Source organism: Halichoeres trimaculatus, unplaced genomic scaffold, assembly GCF_033239565.1.
Source record: "Halichoeres trimaculatus isolate MK-OKI-2021-1 unplaced genomic scaffold, fHalTri1.1 fHalTri1_scaffold_23, whole genome shotgun sequence".
Taxonomy (NCBI): Eukaryota; Metazoa; Chordata; class Actinopteri; order Labriformes; family Labridae; genus Halichoeres; species Halichoeres trimaculatus.
In genome coordinates, this window is record NW_027437201.1 from 11,331,706 (window position 1) to 11,350,743 (window position 19,038).

At 39.3% G+C, this 19,038-nt stretch overlaps 1 protein-coding gene across 2 annotated transcripts in view; it reads left to right on the top strand.

Moving 5' to 3' along the window:
* snx29 (sorting nexin 29) overlaps nucleotides 1-19,038 on the top strand; it is a 184,891-nt gene that overhangs the window by 101,581 nt on the left and 64,272 nt on the right. For both annotated transcript variants that reach the window (XM_074663546.1, XM_074663547.1), the window contains exon 16: nucleotides 18,269-18,385. In XM_074663546.1, the coding sequence (XP_074519647.1) occupies nucleotides 18,269-18,385 (117 nt within the window). The remainder of the gene's footprint in view (nucleotides 1-18,268; nucleotides 18,386-19,038) is intronic.

The window sequence follows — 19,038 nt, forward strand, 5'->3', positions numbered from 1 at the left end:
AAGTTTTTAGCAACAAATTGATTTATGGTGCTTCACACTAGCCACTTCACACCGACAAGAATCACGACAAAGAGAAAAACAATATATCTGAAGAGACGCATTGAGTTATTAAGACAAGAAAGAAAAAGAAATGAACAATTTGTAAAACAGTTGTCACAAAAACTTAAATTTACTGATTGCAAACAGATCAGTCTTAAGCCATTGATTCAGTTTGACCACTTCTCTTGTATTTCTGTAGGTCATAAACTACAGTATAATCCCTGTAGTAGAGCTTGTTGCTGAAATAGGTTGTTTAAGTTTTCAGGCAGAGAAAAATGAGCTTTACAAAGACAAAGAAGTACTTTAATGACATCTCCCCTAGCTGTTTTTCTTTTCATAATCCATGTACAACATAGTTATTGGTCAAGTTCTCATTCCTTGAGTGAAGCTTTTTTAACCCTCAAGTCACATGACTTCTGCTTTGTACAATACAGTAATAAGTAACAAGTAAGGAGCTGATATTTTTTAGGGTTATGTTGTCTTTCTGGTAACCCTGTAGTAACTCTTATTAATGTCGAACTCAAGAAGTCCCTACTCTTCTCACTCAGGTGTTTTAGAAAACCTTATTTCAGTCTCTGTCTGAAACACTTCATTTTAGCTCAGGACTCCTTACTCCAAAACCCCCCCATCCCTCTCATTGGCCAGCCCTCTGGAGATCTGCCGGGACATCTTAGTGTCTGAGACTACCCCTTCTAACTTGTCATTCAGTGTAAACATTTGCACCTGTGTAGTACAGACCTCTAGCATTATTATTTTGTATCTATGTGTAAAATATGGGAAAGCATCATACTCCCTCTTTAAGTCTGAGTCTGGACTTAGAGAATCAAAATGTGTCCAACTATGCCAGAAATTAGCTTTAGATGACACAACTATCTCATCAAAGTTAAAAGCTAACTTTTGAAATATCTAACTCTCCTCATTACTGTTGTTTTTCATGTTATCTCTCAAATTTATTCCATTAGTGTACCGCAACAAAGGTGAAAAAAATCCTTTCAGAATAAATAGTCACTCATCATATCCCAAAGGCACCTTTAATGAAGAGGTAGATAACAAAGTGACAAAGTGAAAAACAGATACGTGCAAAGAATGATAAACAAAAGAAGAAACACATTCAACAGCTTGAGAGGATACAATCATCATCATTTCAATTTACAGCTTAACTGCTAGTTGCTTCTTATTATTTTTGAGTCATAGAAATAAATTACATAATGTTTCTTAAATGTCTTTAGAGCTTCCTGTGAAACACGATAACACTTACTTGTCAGACTTAAAAGAGAGGAGGATGATGGATGTAACACACTTCAGTTATCAGCTCACACGTGTTGCTGATGTTAGAGCTATCACCCTCTGGAAACTTGATTAGCGCTGGGGTTAAAGTATGTTTTTCCACCTCTGTATGTTGTTAATTTTTTAGTTTAGTGATTTAAGTTTATAAGTATTGTGATTGTTTGTGTCAGAAAAAGTTTCTCCTGAAGCTGTTTGAAATGCAGAAGACAAAATCTTCAGGCACTGATGTTGAACTTTTTGCTCATTCAAGAACTCCTTTTATTCGAAGTCGGGGTCAGAATTTTTTTTGCCCTCTTCAAGATAGTTGATAACTTTAGTTGAAGTTTAGCTTTAGCTTGTGGTTTCAATGAAGAGAAGTAGCTTTTTTGATGTTTTTTTTTTTTTTCGCATGACTTGTTTTGTTTGAGTACTCATTTTTTGGTAGAAAGATATTTCACAACCCAACCAACCCCATTACACATGGTGTCCCTCAAGGATCAGTGCTAGGTCTCCTCCTGTTCACCCTACATGCTCCTCGGCCGTATCATACAACACCACTGCTACCTTGATTATACCCAGCTCTACATTTCTGCAAAACTATTACTTCTGCCGCTCTGTCCCCCCTCAGAAACTGCCTCACTGATGTAAAGAATTGGATGAACAGCAACTTAATTATCTACTGTAAGTCTGGGGTCATTCTCAGTAGCCCGCTGTACCTTTGGCATCATCCTCGACCCCATGCTCTTAAAACAACAGATTGGGATGTTTTCTTATTGAATACATTTGACATTGATTCTGTAAAGTCATGTAACTGTCATCAAGATTTGCAGCTTTTGAGGAAACTTATGGACAAACGCAACATTAGTCAACCTCTCTGGTGATGTTGAGGCTTTAAGTGACTGAACTAAGGAGTTAGTTGGCGTGTCATCCACCCAGCCTAGACCCTTTTAAATGACGTCTTTGTGGTGTTTCTTTAAATTCCAGGGTAGATGCACTTCATCGTACAGTTTAAGTACTCAGTTTGTTAGATGTGGAGTTGTGTGAGTCACCTGCTACTTGTAATTGGATACTGGTCAGCTTGGCCCCACCAATGAAAAACTGATGGGAGGAACGGCAAGTAAGCTGTTCTGTTACATTTTTTGTGATATCACAAGTTTTGAAGAGACTCTGACCAACAGAAATTTTCAGCACTCTACCTGCAGGGTGATGGTTATAGATTACCTTGAAAAAGTTCTTCTCATTCGTGATGTGGCAGCATTAGTGGACATTTAAGCCACAAACTTCAAAGATAAAAAGTGCGTGTCAAAATCAAATAGAAAGTCAGCCAGCTGGTGGTTTGTTTGATCCCCATCCATCCCAGCTGATCAAAGCCAGCATGATAAAACAGACAAGCCAACTTTTTTTGACTCTTGACTAATATTACTTGGAGTTCTTTTTAGCTTTATTTCACCCATTGTTTATTTTTTAGGCACTGACAGGTGAATGTAATAGTTTGAATTAATTTCATCAGTTTGTGCCATTGGCCATCAGATCAAACAAGTGTGTGTTTCAGGTTGTTCTGCCACTTTTCAGACAGAGAGGATTAGAGGGCTAATTATAATCACAGATCTCACAGATTTGCCTGAAGATTATATATCACAGTGCAGACTGTTTTGTGGTTTGTCCATTTGGCTGGAGAACAAGATTAATGTGTCAGACAAAATACAGGCTGGAAGATTTGTTTCCTCAAGACAGGAATTGAAGTGGATGATTCAAAAAATCTCTTCTGAACCTGAGCAGAAGTGGTAGATATTTTGGTCAGTGATTATGTAAAGGGATAATGTATGTGTAGCAGGTGGTCATGGGATAGAACAAGACTTTTATGCAGAGCACAACAGATGTCATTCACCAATCACCACAGTCCTGACCCTTCAAGTTAGAAATCTGCACAATCTCTTGCTGCCAAACATGACTGAAGTATGAGCAAAGGTGGTAGCTGATGATGATTGTCCAGTTAACTACTGCCAGCTGCTTTGTGACCTGGGACATCCGTTCCTGTGCAGCTGTCCTTTTCAGTTAAGCACTCACATTGCTGCTACAAATTAACAAGTTGGTTCACCCATTCTGCTGTCCAGTTAACTTCATGCTATATTTTTGCTAATGTTGCCTATGTTTTGTTGCGCTTCCATCTTCAGTCAGCTTGTCTGGTTATGGCTGGCTCAGCTGTCCTCATTGTGTAGACAGAGTATAGTAGAGACTATGAGGAGGACTGAAAGAATTTTTGTGGAGCAGATTGACAAAAATAGTATATTTTTTTTCTTCCAGTTCTTTTCGTGGTTGTCCCTCCCAACATATTTTACCATTTCCCAAAAAACTCTACAGCAACAGAAGCTGTCAGTTATCATTACATGTGATGTAAAACCCCAATTGTAACATCTATTACCTAGTGAAAAAGAAACTTTTTAGAAAAGAAGAGGACTTGAAAACAACTAAGCCCAATAATATCTTCATATCAACACAGCATACAGATGTGAGAAACATTTCTACGAGGTGTATTTATTTTTTTCAATTTTGACCATAGCCAATCTGGAATGACTGGGGAGACTGATTTTTTGACCTATACTGCAACCAGCCACAGGAGGGAGCAGTTTTGTGGTGACCCCACACTGAGCTCAGCAAAATGACTACCATTTTTTTTTTTTACAGTCTATGGGTGGGACATGAATACAGGAACACTGTTCTATTGAGTAGTTAGAGGTAGATAAAATCATTTGTAATACCTTAATACCCTGGAGAACATGCCATGATCATCGGTCTTAAACATGTGTCCATGATGGGACTCATGGCAATGATATTTAATAGAATCATAAAAATTATGACTCTGCTGACTTCTGTCTGTAAGAGCCCAAAATCTGCCAGATAATCTTGCAGTGAGTACCCTGGGTTGGGGAATAACGTCATAATGCATTGCTCTGAAGTTGCTTGTTGTGGCCTAACTTGTTCAGAGGAAGTCTGACTCATATCTCAGAAACAAACTGACTCTAACTACTTTTGCAAGCATGTGACTCTGCAGTTACCGCACATCTCCTTCCCTTGTTTTGTTTTGTTTTCCCATGGTGCATTTTTATATGGGCTGTGTTGTAATGATAAGTTAGAAGATGAGTGCTTTAGGAGGATGGAGAAGAGATATGGGTCGAAACTTCCAGCGGGATCAGGGATTCTCCCTTTGATCCGCCAGCTCATTAATTAATCATAAACAACATCCAGAACAAGAACAACAATTACAAGCCAGCAACTCAGGATCTCTTCTGTTCGGAGAAGAGAGGCAGGAAAACCTCTGAATATGAACCCATATGCCCGTATAATGCTTGTTGTCTTTGCTGTGTAAGGCAAGCGGTTGTGACTCACGGAAAGCCAAAATACTGCATAATGCATACCATTCATCCCAGAATAAAGCAGGTGGATCTACTTTGAAGTGTTCAAACATGCTCAGAGCACAAAATCTGTCCTGTGCATTATGAAATGTGCTTCAGTCTGTCTTTTTTTGTTTGTAAAACATTATGTCAAGACGTCTCAGTTCACATTGGAAAGGAATTGTTCCGAATGAATACAAGATCATTGTATAATAATTACTTTTCGTCTGTTCCTACTCAAATGAAGTGCTTCAGTGCGTCAGTGGGGAAAAAAAATTATATTCTGATTTATAAAATTTAAGAAAATTTTATCTCAACTCTTAAAAAAAGTGATGCAGTGCAGGAAATGACTGCCTGAGTCATCTGTTGCAACTGTAGGAGTATTATAAGGTTTCAGAGGTCTGATTAAGAGGCATCTTTTTTTCCAGCTATGTAATCTGTTTACCATTCAGAATTCTTTGTGATTTTCAAAACAATGGCTCATTATATTCAGGCAAAATTACACAACACCACCTTCTCATCTCGAGCCCACAACTGTCAATATTATCCCATGAAATGACAAGTGGCTGCCAAGTTTTGGCAGCTGTTGCTAGCTAGCTAATTAAAGTAACGAAGTCCCATCAAGTGCTTGAGGATGATGCCTCTGGCTGACTCATTAAAGCTTTCAGCCAGCCTATTAAAGTTTCGAGCCCACAACTATGTATTCTGGCTCCTGAAATGGCAGCTGTAGCTGGTAAATTTGGCAGCATTTGCTGGTTAATTACGCTTATATTGATACCATCAGTTTCTGGAGATCACGGTTTCATTCTGATTATAGAACTAACTTTCTAAATTAAGAGTCTTATTAAAAGTGTACTGATTCTTTGATATGCTTCCCTTGACGGCAGATTGGCTTCCCCAGGAGCCTCCTTAAAGTGTTCTCAATGGTAAAAATACATAAAACTCAAAGACTAGTGTTTCTCAGATTCCTTCAGACCAAGGATCACTCACCCCTCTCCAAAAATTGATGAACCATCAAGAAAAATAGTTCTGGAACAACAGCCCCAACAACCCGCATCATAAATGTGACAATGTTTTTCAAATACTTTTTCAGTTCTTTCCCCTCTATCTCCTCTCTCATGTTTTAAATATTCCTTTAGAAAAATACAATCATGGTAGACCACTTGGGGACGCTTGCAGACCACTGGTGGTCCATGGGCCACATTTGAGAAACACTGACACCTTCAAACAGACTAATCAAATAGCTAAGCTGACCAGCCAACCATCAAACAAACTAACCATCCAACCTCCAAATCAACTGACATAGCAAACTTCAAACACTCAACAAACCACACAACATTCAAACCAAATTACCTACAATCGGACGTGAGAAACATTTCTAAGAGGTGTATTAATTTTTTTTAAAGTTTTACCACGGCCCATCTGGAATGGCTGGAAAGCCGGATTTTTTAACCTATACTCCAGCCAGCCACCAGGGGGAGCAGTTTTTGTGGAGACCTCACTTTGAGCCAGGCAAGCGGATGTGATTTTTTTTTTTACATTCTATGGTGCAGAGTGTTCCTCCAAATGACTTTTTTTTTTGACAGCTTCAGAACATCCTTTTCTAAAGTTCACAGTACCTCACCACCTTTTTTCTTTTTATTGGTAGCTCTTGTACAGAGGTACTGTGGATGTCATGAATGGACATTTAGTAGACATCTGGAGTAACCACGGGCACCTTAAGGAGACCAAAGGTAGATGTCCAAAAGTGAATGGAAAGGATGGCCTTGAATAATTCTTTGCACTATCCAACCAACCTTCTCAACAACTGACCAAGAAAACGGCCTTTGAAGTAACTAACTAGCCAGCCAGCCATTAAATCAACTATCCCACTAACCTTTTTACAAACTAACCAACCAACCTTCAAACCAATCTTCAAACCAACCAATCAAAAATACTTGTCTAGCTACCTTATAGCAAACAAACCAAACTTCAAATAAACTGAGCATCTTTACTCTGGAAAACATCACTTGTTGTTCAGACCTATTTTTAGCATTGGCATTGACAACAACTTTACAAAAGTCTGCATTTTGTGGTTTAAAACACATTATTACATGATAACATGACAGAGAACCCATCTCCAAGATGGTAGCTGCCTTTCAGTATCAGATGATCCCAAAAAAGGCATCCATTGATCCATTGGTAGTGCACTGGTTCCTACAGTTGCTTCATATGAAGCAGAAAAGTAATTCAGTATATTTTGCTCCCTGAGTCACAGAAGCACAATGTTACCAAAAACAGGTTAAGAAATACTTAGTCTGGAATAAGTTACCTGCTGACTGTGATTTAATATGCTAGTTTACACTGCCAGTGTGTGTTCACTGAAAGTGCCTACATTTGAATATGAACCTAATCTCCATCTATCGAAATACTTTTGGCACCCTCACACGAAGAGAGCACGCTCTCAAAGGGCTTATGCTCCTGCAGTGTTCATCCTCTTGTGATGAGAACACCCCAAGATTAAAGCTGACGGACAGTGCTCAAACACTGTCAGCACTGTTGTGTTCAAAACTAATAATACGATGAAGTGAAAAGCATGTGATCCAAGCGCGCTCTGAGCTCACTGTGTAAAGCTGCAGTGACAAAGAGTTATGCCGTGCCATGGGCCAGATTTAGCCTTTTCTATAAACTTGTTTCTGTCTTTTCTATCACACCGTCTGTCGCTCTCATGTGCTCACACTTCTGAACTCATCTCTCTCTGACTCTCTTTGTATCTTTTTTCACCTCAGTTTAGAGTGGACAGCACAGCTTGTGATGTCTATATCCGTCCTTTCTCACCCTCTTTTTCCTCTGTCTCTCAGCCACGTCTCTTCCTGTTTAGGGGCAGCTGTGCTTGAGTGAGTCAGAAACACAGATTGAGACACAAGCTGCATTTAGATTTACAGAGTAACCCAGTGCTGGCTGTGTCCTTTTTGAGGTCTTGCTCAGATACCTTAAGATGTTTGAATGAACCTCAGATACCTAAAGACTGGATATCATATTTGGCATTGACAAAGGTAGATGTGCAAAATTTAATTTCAAGTTCTTATGTCCTGCCCCTTATAAAGTTATCCCATCACATGTATTCTCACTAGTGTTTTGAGGGAAAGGAGGGATCAGTTAATCAAACCTTGGACTTTTTTAACTGTTAATTCGTTAGCAAAGATACTAACTGCTGAAATATAAAGAGTTCACTCAGTAAAAGTGCTAACTGAAATAGATTGTACCTGTTAAGTATACTGCGTCGTATGCTTTTGCTCAGTAACCTCAGCCAATGCGCTTCATGATGGGAATTCTGGCTTTTTTTTAATGATCCAAACCATTTGACATTTACATTGGAAATCTTGTGCGGGGCTCCCACAGAGTCAAAGATGTATAAAGGATTTAAATAGAGAATAAAAACAGCTTAAAATAAGAGAATATAAACACTTAAAATAAGAATATGAAACAATAGGGTGGGGAGAGCATCACATATATTGGCTTTACTTTTGGAAACAGTTAGTGCTGTCCTTCTTTTTACAGTTTTTGGTTTGGATATACAAAAATGTTTAAACCAGTCACACAGTTTTGTAGAACAGAAAGAACACTTTGGATAAACATTCATGTATAGTGAAGTATCATCAGCATAACAGTTGAGTTTTCTGATAGCATGACCAAGAGCGAGTGCGTTACAGGTAAACCACAAAGGACCCAAGGCAGGTCCCTGGGGAACACCACAGGAATGAGCAGCTGTTTTAGACTTGTAGGGACAGAGGGGAGAATTAGCTCAGGGTACAGGGTGAGTCCAAGGATTGCCAGCCCACAGCCAAAGCAGAGGGGATGCTGTTAAGGTCAACGCAGTGACTGCACTGTACATGACCTCATCAGCTGTCGCCTGTTCTGTCATCTTGTCCCACTGTCTCTGTCCTTTTCTTGCCCCATATCTGTCCATCTTAAGATTGACATGTTTTTACACTCTTTTCCTCTTCTTGACCTCATTTTCCCCTCTTCATTCATCCTGCTTGTCCTCTTTAATTAAGGTTACCAGGTTTTGAGGCAGCTCCATTACCCCTTCCTTTGCTCTGCTTTTCTCACTCTCTTTATCTTTTCGAGGGGGTTCCTCTCAGCCAGGGCTCCTTAGCCTTTTTTCCTCTTTTTTTTTCAACTCAGGACAGCTCAGCTTGGCACAGCTCAGATCAGATCATACACAGAGGGAGAGGAAAGGAAGAGGCACAAAGAGATTCAGTAAAGATGGGAGAGGATCACAGAAGAGAAGGATGAAGTGTTGTGGGCAGGAGGGGATTGTGTGCATCCCCTTGTGTATTTTAACACATGGAGTGTTAATGTGAGCAAGCAGGCGGTCAGCATCACTTGGGTGGTACTTGGTCGTAATGACTGCAGCAGGGCTGAAAGTTGCGTCATACTTAAACAGCCCCCGGGCCAAACAGTGTATCTGTTATTGAACAACAGTTTGCAAAAACTGGCTCTGCATCTACCCCATTCACAGTCAAAGCAGGAAAAAAAAACCTCTCCAGTCATTACTTATCAGATAACATAAACTCTCTATTGCCAAGTTTAAGCTTATAAATACCAAGCCTTATTCTTATACATCTTTTCTTTTACAAAAAAATACCATTCTGTTCTTTTCATTGCACCAATGAATAAAAAACAATCCATTCTTTGAAATGAGGCTACAGAGCTGTTGGTTTTTGCAGTGGAATTGTTGGTTGTAAGAATTCTTGAGTCATTTTAATCCAACAACATTAAACTTTCCTTTCTGTTTACTTTTTTGTTATGTGCTGTTGTCCCAGGGTACTAATGGTGCATAAAACAAATAGCACCAATTTGCCTCAGTTACCCAGAGAATGGCTAACATAAGAAGCTATGCAGACCGATAAGTGGAACGTTTGTCTTTATCAACTCCATTAGGGGCAAAGCACTGAACTTTTGTTTCCTTTACGTTTGACATTTGGCTCTTTTACTCTCACTAAAGCCTGGCATGCAATGTGTGATGTCACACATTGCATGCTCACAGATCAGGGCAGAGAATTGAAAACTGTCAAAATTTGTTCCGCAACTCGCATTGACTGAAGTCTAAGAATATGAGTTTATTAATCAACTTTAAGGTGATGTCTCAACAAAAAGTAAAACTATAAAAGCTTTGTAAAAGTAGAGTTTGTGGTTGTTGTGGTTCTCTGTGTTGGATAGCATTAGCTAGCAAAAGTGGTGATAACCTTGCGGCTGCCTGGTGTATAAGTGTATTAAGTTGTCCACTGTGCTGCCATTGTGCCATTGTGCTTTTAGACCAGGGGTTGTCACCTGCTAGGGCCAAAAGCTCTTTGTCAGTGAGTTAATATATATATATATATATATATATATGTATATATATATATATATATATATATATATATATATATATATATATATATATATATATATATATACATACATTTATTTTCTACATCTATTATCATATTATTGGCATATCTATCAATCTATCAATATATATATATATATATATATATATATATATATATATATATATATATATATATATATATATATATATATATATATATATATATATATATATATATATATATATATATATATATATATAGATTGATAGATTGATAGATTGATAGATTGATAGATTGATAGATATGCCAATAATATAATAATAGATGTAGAAAATAAATGTTAGTGCTTAATTCTGCATTGGGAACTTTAATTGTTTGCAAAGTAACATCACGTCTTCAAAGTGTAACTGAATTCAGCCCTGGCTTTGGATAATTAAAGGAACCCTGCAGAGTACAGTAAACAAATAAAGTTGTGTTCAAAGAGTTCCCTGCCAAAGTGAGTTACTTTTTTCTTCCAGGCCTAACCAGCCACTTTCTTCCTCATTAAAGGGATTGTTAAGCTGATTCAAGAAAATAAATACTGAAAAGCTTTAGTGTTTACATCCTTGTTTTGTGGCTCTCATTAGCGCTCTTCCTCCTCTTTTGTTTCATTTATCAGCTGAATTGAAATATTTCAGCGTCAGTATAAGAATGCCACCAGGTGTGCTTAATGAATGTTTTGTTTTGAGATACAAATGCAGACAAAATAGACCCCCAGTCTTCTTAAATGTTCTGTTATCCCATGTTACGTTTCAGCAGTCAGGTAGCTTTGTCTCTCTCTCTGTGATCATTGGATAGCCTTCCGAGTTCACTGTCTGAGCCACACTTCCCTAAGCTTTCGCCTTGAGCTGAAATAACAGCCTCTCAGGCTTTTACTTTGTTGGCTTGTTGAGCTGTCAGGTTTGCTGTGATTTTTTTTTTTTATTGTTTAACGCTGAAAGCTTTTCAGCTCCAAACTGTGAACGCTTAAATGAAATTGTTACTGAGTCCATCACCTTTAAGACTCACAAGTTCCTGTTCAGGTTGAGAGAGTCGGGGTAAAGAAAGACCAAGACAGACAGTCCTCTATTATATATACACGCTGACAGTGTCCAATGCTCTACTCTGGACCGCTATTGAATTTTTCTTTCATGTTAGGTCTTTTAGATATGTTATAGTTGTTACTCAGAGTGCCTAGAATTTCTGATTTATGGTGTTGTAATTAAACTTAGATAACCCTTAAGTAACATTGGTCCCCATGAAAAGAGACATGAAGCAGAAGTTTTCCAAATAGCCAGTGTTGAATGTCATCATTAATCAATTATAGATATTAGCTCCTAAAACCTAAATTGAGAGCACATTAGACGTATTGATTGAAATATAGTTATGTAAATTGTTGGGCTTAATGGGGCCTCTTGGATGCTCCGTGTAAGATTTCCATCCCATGGTTAAACAACATCCCTTTATCAGCACAAATGCTCTTTTTTTAAATGAAAAAAGACTATAGGAGCTCTGATTTGTTCATGCTGGGTCGCATGGAAGTTAGAAACTTTCAGATGTGTGCAAGAGGGAAATTTTCTGTGTGAAAAGGACCGGGCTAAATGACTCCTGGAATGACATCATTCATCTGCATGAAGCTGCGCAGACCTCACGGATGTGTCAAGCATAAACCAAGCTTAACACGGATCTTTAAAAGTTTCTCTACTTTGGTCTGGTTCGTGAGTGCCATCAAGGTGACTCTCCTCATTCGACAGAGCCTCTGGCTTTGGTATTGAGGTGACGCGATAAGTTAAAAAATGTGAAATAAGTCACATTATTTATAGAAAAAATATGGAAGAAAGAGAATGTCCTTCCTTTGAGCTAGGGGCCTTTTGAAGTGAACAAAGAAAAAATTAACTTTTTGTGTTCTTTTTTCTCAAATTCTGAATCCCGACAGTTTAATGCTTCAAGGATTTTGTCTTCTTTAAAACTATAAAAGAGAACAGAAACTTTCAGGGTGTTTTTAACATTAACAGAGCTGTGCATCCTGCCACTATGGTGAGATTCAGATCCATTTTGCAACTAGTTTGAAAAGAGGTGCAAATGCTTTGGCATCACTTTGGAGACTAATCACCTCGTCCATCTTTTCATACAGCCAGCGCTTTATCCTGAAGCTGCCCTTTAGCTCTTTCAGTCTCCATAACCACAAAGCCACCCACTAATCTCCTTTGTTCTCATTTGTTTTGTCGGCTGAATGAGATTTCAGCCACTTAATGGCCCTCATTCTGCAGATGTATAATGGTTAATGCAACCCTGAAATGAGCCTCTCTGTGACCTTGACTATAGAAAGACCATATAGAGAGTGATATAATGCAGCTGAGTAATAACACCGATTGCCTGTAAGGTCTACCATGAGAGACCTAACGCTGAAAGGAGGCCATGCATCTTAATGACCCTGTGTTATTAACAGCAGAAACGATGGACCTGCCTCTTTAATCACATTGGCAACACTCGTGCTCCACCACACAACCACTGCTTTGACATTTTGTGTGTATAATTAAGAGTATGTGCACACACACACACACACACTCACACACACACACACACACACACACACACACACACAGTATACTGTACATGCAGACACACACCTACACAAACGGTGGGAGAACGACAAACTGATTAGCTCCCTCTCACTGAGAATTAATTGGGTTTCTTCACGCTTAAAATTAATTCCCTCTTTTTATAATGTCCCATTTAAAAGATGTGGTGGCTAAATAAATAGAGGTGATGAACGCGTGGCGTGTCGGGGACAGTTACAGCTCATGGGCAGACTTCTCGCATCTTGAAAATAACAGGAGCTGGCATGTGCCTGTTGCACTTGGCCATCAAACTGACCTTAAAATGTGTGTTAGGTTGTTCTTTTTGGTGTTGGAAACAAAGGGTTGTGTCAGGATAGAAACACAAACATTAAGATATTTGATTTGAGAGCACTGCTCTCTTTATGTTTCAGGATGATCATCTGCTGTGTTTTATTACTGTGCAGCTCTATCTGCTACTGAGCCCTTCTAAAGTCTGAGATGTTTTGGGGCAACATCTGAGCACTGTGGTATATCTGTTTTATCACTTTAAACTTAACTGAGGTAAAGCAGGGGATCAACAGAGCCTTAATACTTCCATCTAGCCTGACGTCCATGGTCTCTACTCAACCGTATCATGATTCCTGGAAGTATTATCTGTTATTTCCCACTGTCGCTGTCTTGAAAGTAAAACTATAATGTATGTATTTCCTTTCCTTAAAAAGCGAAGATTTGATTACAGCTGGAATCTGCTGCAAGGGATTGAAAGCCCCCCAGAACTCATAGACTTGTTGCAGCGTCTTTACTCTTCGCTCGAGGTGGATTACCGCCTATAGAGCTCCAATTTTTATTTGACAGTGCAGAGATTTAACAGCCTGCCTGGGGATATGCTTATTGTTATTTCCTTCCTAACTTCTGAGCTGCAGTTAAACAGTAATATTAAGACACAAAAACAGCTGCAAATGAAAGCTAAGCCTGTTTAGTGAAACTTTTCTTTCCTTACAGAGGCTGTTCATGAGTGAATGAATGATCAAGAGAAATTCTTAATTTCTAAAAGTTATTTTATATAAAAATGTGCTGTCATCCATCCATCCATCCATCCATCCATCCAACAATCCAACAATCTAAATTTACCATTCATCCATCAAAAAATCCATCTTATCCAACTTTATCCTTCCATTCATCCATCCACCATCCATCCATCCATCCATCCATCCATCCATCCATCCATCCATCCATCCATCCATCATCGTCTTCCTTCTTATCCATCCATTATTCCCATCTATCTATCTATCTGTCTGTCTATCTATCTATCTATCTATCTATCTATCTATCTATCTATCTATCTATCTATCTATCTATCTATCTATCTATCTATCTATCTATCTATCTATCTATCTATCTACCTACCTACCTACCTATGTATCTGTCTGTCTGTCTGTCTGTCTGTCTGTCTGTCTGTCTGTCTGTCTGTCTGTCTATCCGTCTATCCGTCCATCCATCCATCCATCCATCCATCCATCCATCCACTTATCTATCTATCTATCTATCTATCTATCTATCTATCTATCTATCTATCTATCTATCTATCTATCTATCTATCTATCTATCTATCTATCTATCATCTATCTATCTATCTATCTATCTATCTATCTATCTATCTATCTATCTATCTATCTATCTATCTATCTATCCATCCATCCATACACCCACCCACCCACCTATCCATCCATCCATCCATTGTCCATCCATCCATCCATCCATCCATCCATCCATCCATCCATCCATCCATCCATCCATCCATCCATCCATCCATCCATCCATCCATCCACTTATCTATCTATCTATCTATCTATCTATCTATCTATCTATCTATCTATCTATCTATCTATCTATCTATCTATCTATCTATCTATCTATCTATCTATCCATCCATCCATCCATCCATCCATCCATCAATCCATCCATCCATCCATCCTTCCATTCATCCATCCACCATCCATCAATCATCCTACCCAAAAGTCCATCCAACTGTCTGGTTGATAATTCCTCTTTTGTAACTAAGATTTTTGTTGATACATTTCATATATTTGAAAAGCCTTTTTTTCCCCCCTAATAAACGATGTCTTGTTGCAAGGATATGCATTTATGAGATAAGCAGCAGATCTGAGAATGTGTGTTTGGCCCTTGAAAAACTCTTTAAATTCTCTCTGCCAATGCCAAACAGATTATTCTACCATCGATTCTACCTGTGAAAACACCATTCCCTTAATTTGTTAGCTCTGTTTTTGTACAAATTTGACATAATTCTTCATACAGAGAGTGCACTGCAAGTTTAACACTTAATTAGTGAAGACTACAACAAGAAAATGACAAGTATGCAAATTCAGCCAGCTGTGCTGTTAAAAAAATGTGTACAATCAAGAATGTATGGAAAATATGAAGGCGAGGTTTTAAGTAAGCAGTGATGTATAAAACTAATCATATTACAAGGCTTAAAGGAGCATGAGTCAGAGCACAGTGTGTGCCCTGTAACCTTACTGTGCAGTGATAAGTGCTGCTTTGCAGATTGACGACTGTGTCTGATTCACCACCACAGGCCCTGCTCTCCTGAATACCCTTCTCCAGGTGCATCACAAACTTGTAGAAAAGCACATTAAACCCTGCCCACATAAAGACTCTGCATCATGCACATTTTAAAAACTTTGCTCTGAGTTAAATCAAAGGCACTCAGGTGTGAGTTCACAGTTGTAGATGGATGTGTAATTCCTGGCCCACAGACCGTCTGACTGCAGAGCTGGGGACAACACATCTACTGTAGCCTTGCTACACAGGGTTGCCATAGCAACTGAAGGCTATAAAATGCTTCAATACCCCTACCACAGACTGAATTCAGAAAATTTTATACAATTTCAAACACTGATGAAAGGCCTTTCACTGAAAGTCTTTAGTGCATCTATATGGGATTCACATTTGGCTCGTCCTTTCTGTGGATTGAATCAGATGAGGGAAAGAGGTTTATAGACCGGCGTCGCAGTCTGGTTCCATACACTCACTGCAAACACCATCAAGCATTAGTGGTTTTATTCTTATTATGTCTGGAACATGTTTCTTGTCCTCTCCAAGAAAATGGAGGAGCTGGGGGGAGGCAGAGTAAGATACAGCCATATCCTGACCAGGCTCTGCTTTACCTGTCCTGTTTCCTACATCTCTTTATAGACAGTTTCTCATATTTCCCTCCTTTCTTCTCATGAAAATTGGGGATTGGGGGAGATAGAGTGAACAACCCCGTCTGACAAGGTTGAGCTCTAGCCCCAACAAGTTTCTCAGACCCCCTTTCCACACTGCACTATCTCTATTTTTATTACCGGGTCCAAGGATCCTTTGACTGACTGTTGAGCCTTCTGGAGCTTATTTTGACCTGACCTGATGAAACACTGTTAAAAAAAAGGGCCTGCTTGATACTTATTGTAATCTGTCGCCTGTTTCTGCCCATTCATGACCATTTACCACGTGGCAGGTCATGTAACTTATCAATAGAGCATAAATACTGGATAAGGGCATGTTAGGAGTCTTCACTGGGCTCTTAAAGGTGCAGTGTGTAGAAATTGGAATTTAGTGATATTGAGCGTTCAGATTTGAAAATGAGCCCATCTGTTACCAAAACATCTCATCACTAAGCGATGGAAGCCCTTGCAGATCAAATGGGATTCTGAAGATGGCATGATTTATGTTTTATCATTTTGTCAATCATTATGTCATTATGTTGATGCTGTGGGGTATGTCTTATAGCTGGAGAAACAAACAGCAAAAAAGCTTCATGATAGCCACATAATCCTAGCTCATTAGGGATGGGAACCGAATTAGGTACTTTTATAGGTACCAACCAAATTCTGTCAAAAATACTATGTTAAGTTACCTAAATGCATCCCTGTGACTGTGAGGGAGTAGATGAGTAGGGGATTTCCATGCTGGACATGAACACAGCATTGCAAGGTTAAATACTGAAGAATGAATGTTTTAAATTGAAAAATATACTTTATTATAAAACATATTGATATTTTTTACCACATAAAATAAGTTAAAATTACCAAAAAATTGTATTTTTGGGCATTGGTACCGTATCATTTCAAATGCAAAAGGTACCCATTCCTATAGCTCATGTTCCATTTTGCCAACAACAAACACACTCTCGACTGTCAAATAGAAAAAAAAACCTCTCAAACATAGAAACAGCCAACTTCAGCGTTGACGTTCAAACCGACCCTTTTCAGTGATGACTCCCAGCTCTGAAACTCTGCATTAATGTTAACTCTCCTTGTTGTTGTTGTCTGTACCAGTTTTGCTTCTTTATGAATTTTTTTTGATGAAAATGCAATGGATTTACACTTGTGATGCATGTTTGTGATTCTCCATCATAAAATAATCTTAATATGAATTCTTTTGTTCAAAAAATCAAAAACACTTTCCTCTTCTTCAACAACAACCGCTGTCTTCTTCTACTGTAAAAACAACAACTGCCCCCTCTCTTCTTCTCAGCCTGCCTTCCAGGTAGATTTCAGGATCGGTGGCCAGGCTCATAATACCGTGGTTCACTCTTTTTGTCCCCCAAATCTGCTGTAAACGAACATGGCTGTTTTCTAACCTAATAAAAAAGTAAACAAAAGTTTCATGGGATTATCCTACACTTATTTTAAGGAACTTGTCCCATTTCCACCGTTTCTGTTCAGTGAAATGCTGCCAGCTTCTACACACTGCAGCTTTAACCTCTCCCTCAGTGAGAAGAGGTAAAGACCTGTTGTCCATAGCTACATGTAGAAACAATTCTGCGTATGTGTTCTGGTGCTTCATCCAAACAGCCGGCTTATTTTCTTTTATGAAGCCTTTAAGAGTTTCAAGTGTCTATACATCAACTTTATTACCATCATTATCATTATTACATAAGGAGCCGCTCCTCCTCCTTGATGGCAGTATGTGGGATTTAAATGTGATGTGAAAAGTTAATGCACGAAGGCCGGTGTTGGAGCAACAGTGACGCAGCGCCCCGGCTCACCTGTCAGCCTGCGACGGCGCTCTACCGAAGCGCCCGTGACAGCAGGTGTCCTCCATAATACAGCACAGTGCGTGTCACAGCTGTCAGTCTGCTGACAGAGACCTGTCCGCACTGTCCAGCCTGGTTAGGCAGACACACACACACTTACACACACACACACTTGCTGGGATTTATGCACCCCTAACTAAGCTTGGCCATATTTGGATGAGCTCTCACACACACACAATGATAATAGCATGTCAAGGTTTGTTAAAGATGATGACAATTGATTAGCAGGCTGGCAGGAGTCTGGCTGTTAAATATATGAACTGGTTTCACCCCCTCACTCTCTGTCAGTGGGTCGACTCTTTCCCAGAATCTGTCCAGCTGTCAAATTTCATTTCATCTCACCTGGAGCTCTGCCTCCTTTTGTCTGTTAAAACCAACCATAACAATCTATTTTTAATATTCCCTTGCTATTTTCCATGTATTTACATGATTTTTATTTGCCTGTTATTAGCATAATAGTCTGTAACCTAATGTTTTTGCGCAGCATGATTAATTTAAGTGGGTTTCCTTGTTTCTTTGTGTGTGTATATGCTGCAGGTGGCAGAGATGCACGGTGAGCTGATAGAGTTTAATGAGCGCTTGTACCGCTCCCTCATGGCCAAAGACCACCTCATCGTCCAGATGCGACAGGAACTCATTGACCTGAGAGGACCGGTGAGTGACTGCACACACGCCCAAAAAGAAACACACACTGATGATTTATTTGCCCCTTTCTTCCTTTTTGCCTCCTCCTGTGACCTCCATATTTTGATTTCCATCCTCACTCTTCCTCCATTTGGTGGCCCTCTGCTCTGTCTCCACATTCTGCAAATAACAGTGAGCAGCTTTTTCCTTGAAGTTTTGATTCCTCACATTCCTCTGTTTTCATTTCTCTTTGATGCTCCTGCACTGCGGCTCCCAGAGATAATCTGTCCGTCAAACAGCGTGTGCTCACATCTCTCCACTTTCCTCTTGATGAGGTTTGATTTTCTCTACCTGGTGCTCTTCCAGTGCGAGTCTAACCACAGCGACTCGCCTCCAACGCTAACTATCTATTTGTGCTGTTAGAGGGGAGTCCAAACATACCACTTTTTTGTCCAGCACTTTCAAAGTTGTCCTCTAAAATAACAACAAACTGGCACAGAATGCCAACATCTGGTCACGCTCAGGAGAGCTTGAAGCAGTTTGGACGCACAATAGCAAACACACATTGTCCACAGTGTGAGTTGATACAGCAGCAGTGATCGCAGCCCCGGGCTGAAGATAGGACCTCTTATCCTCCAGCTTCAGCCCTGCTCTGCTGGACCATTCACTCTCTATATGTGTGT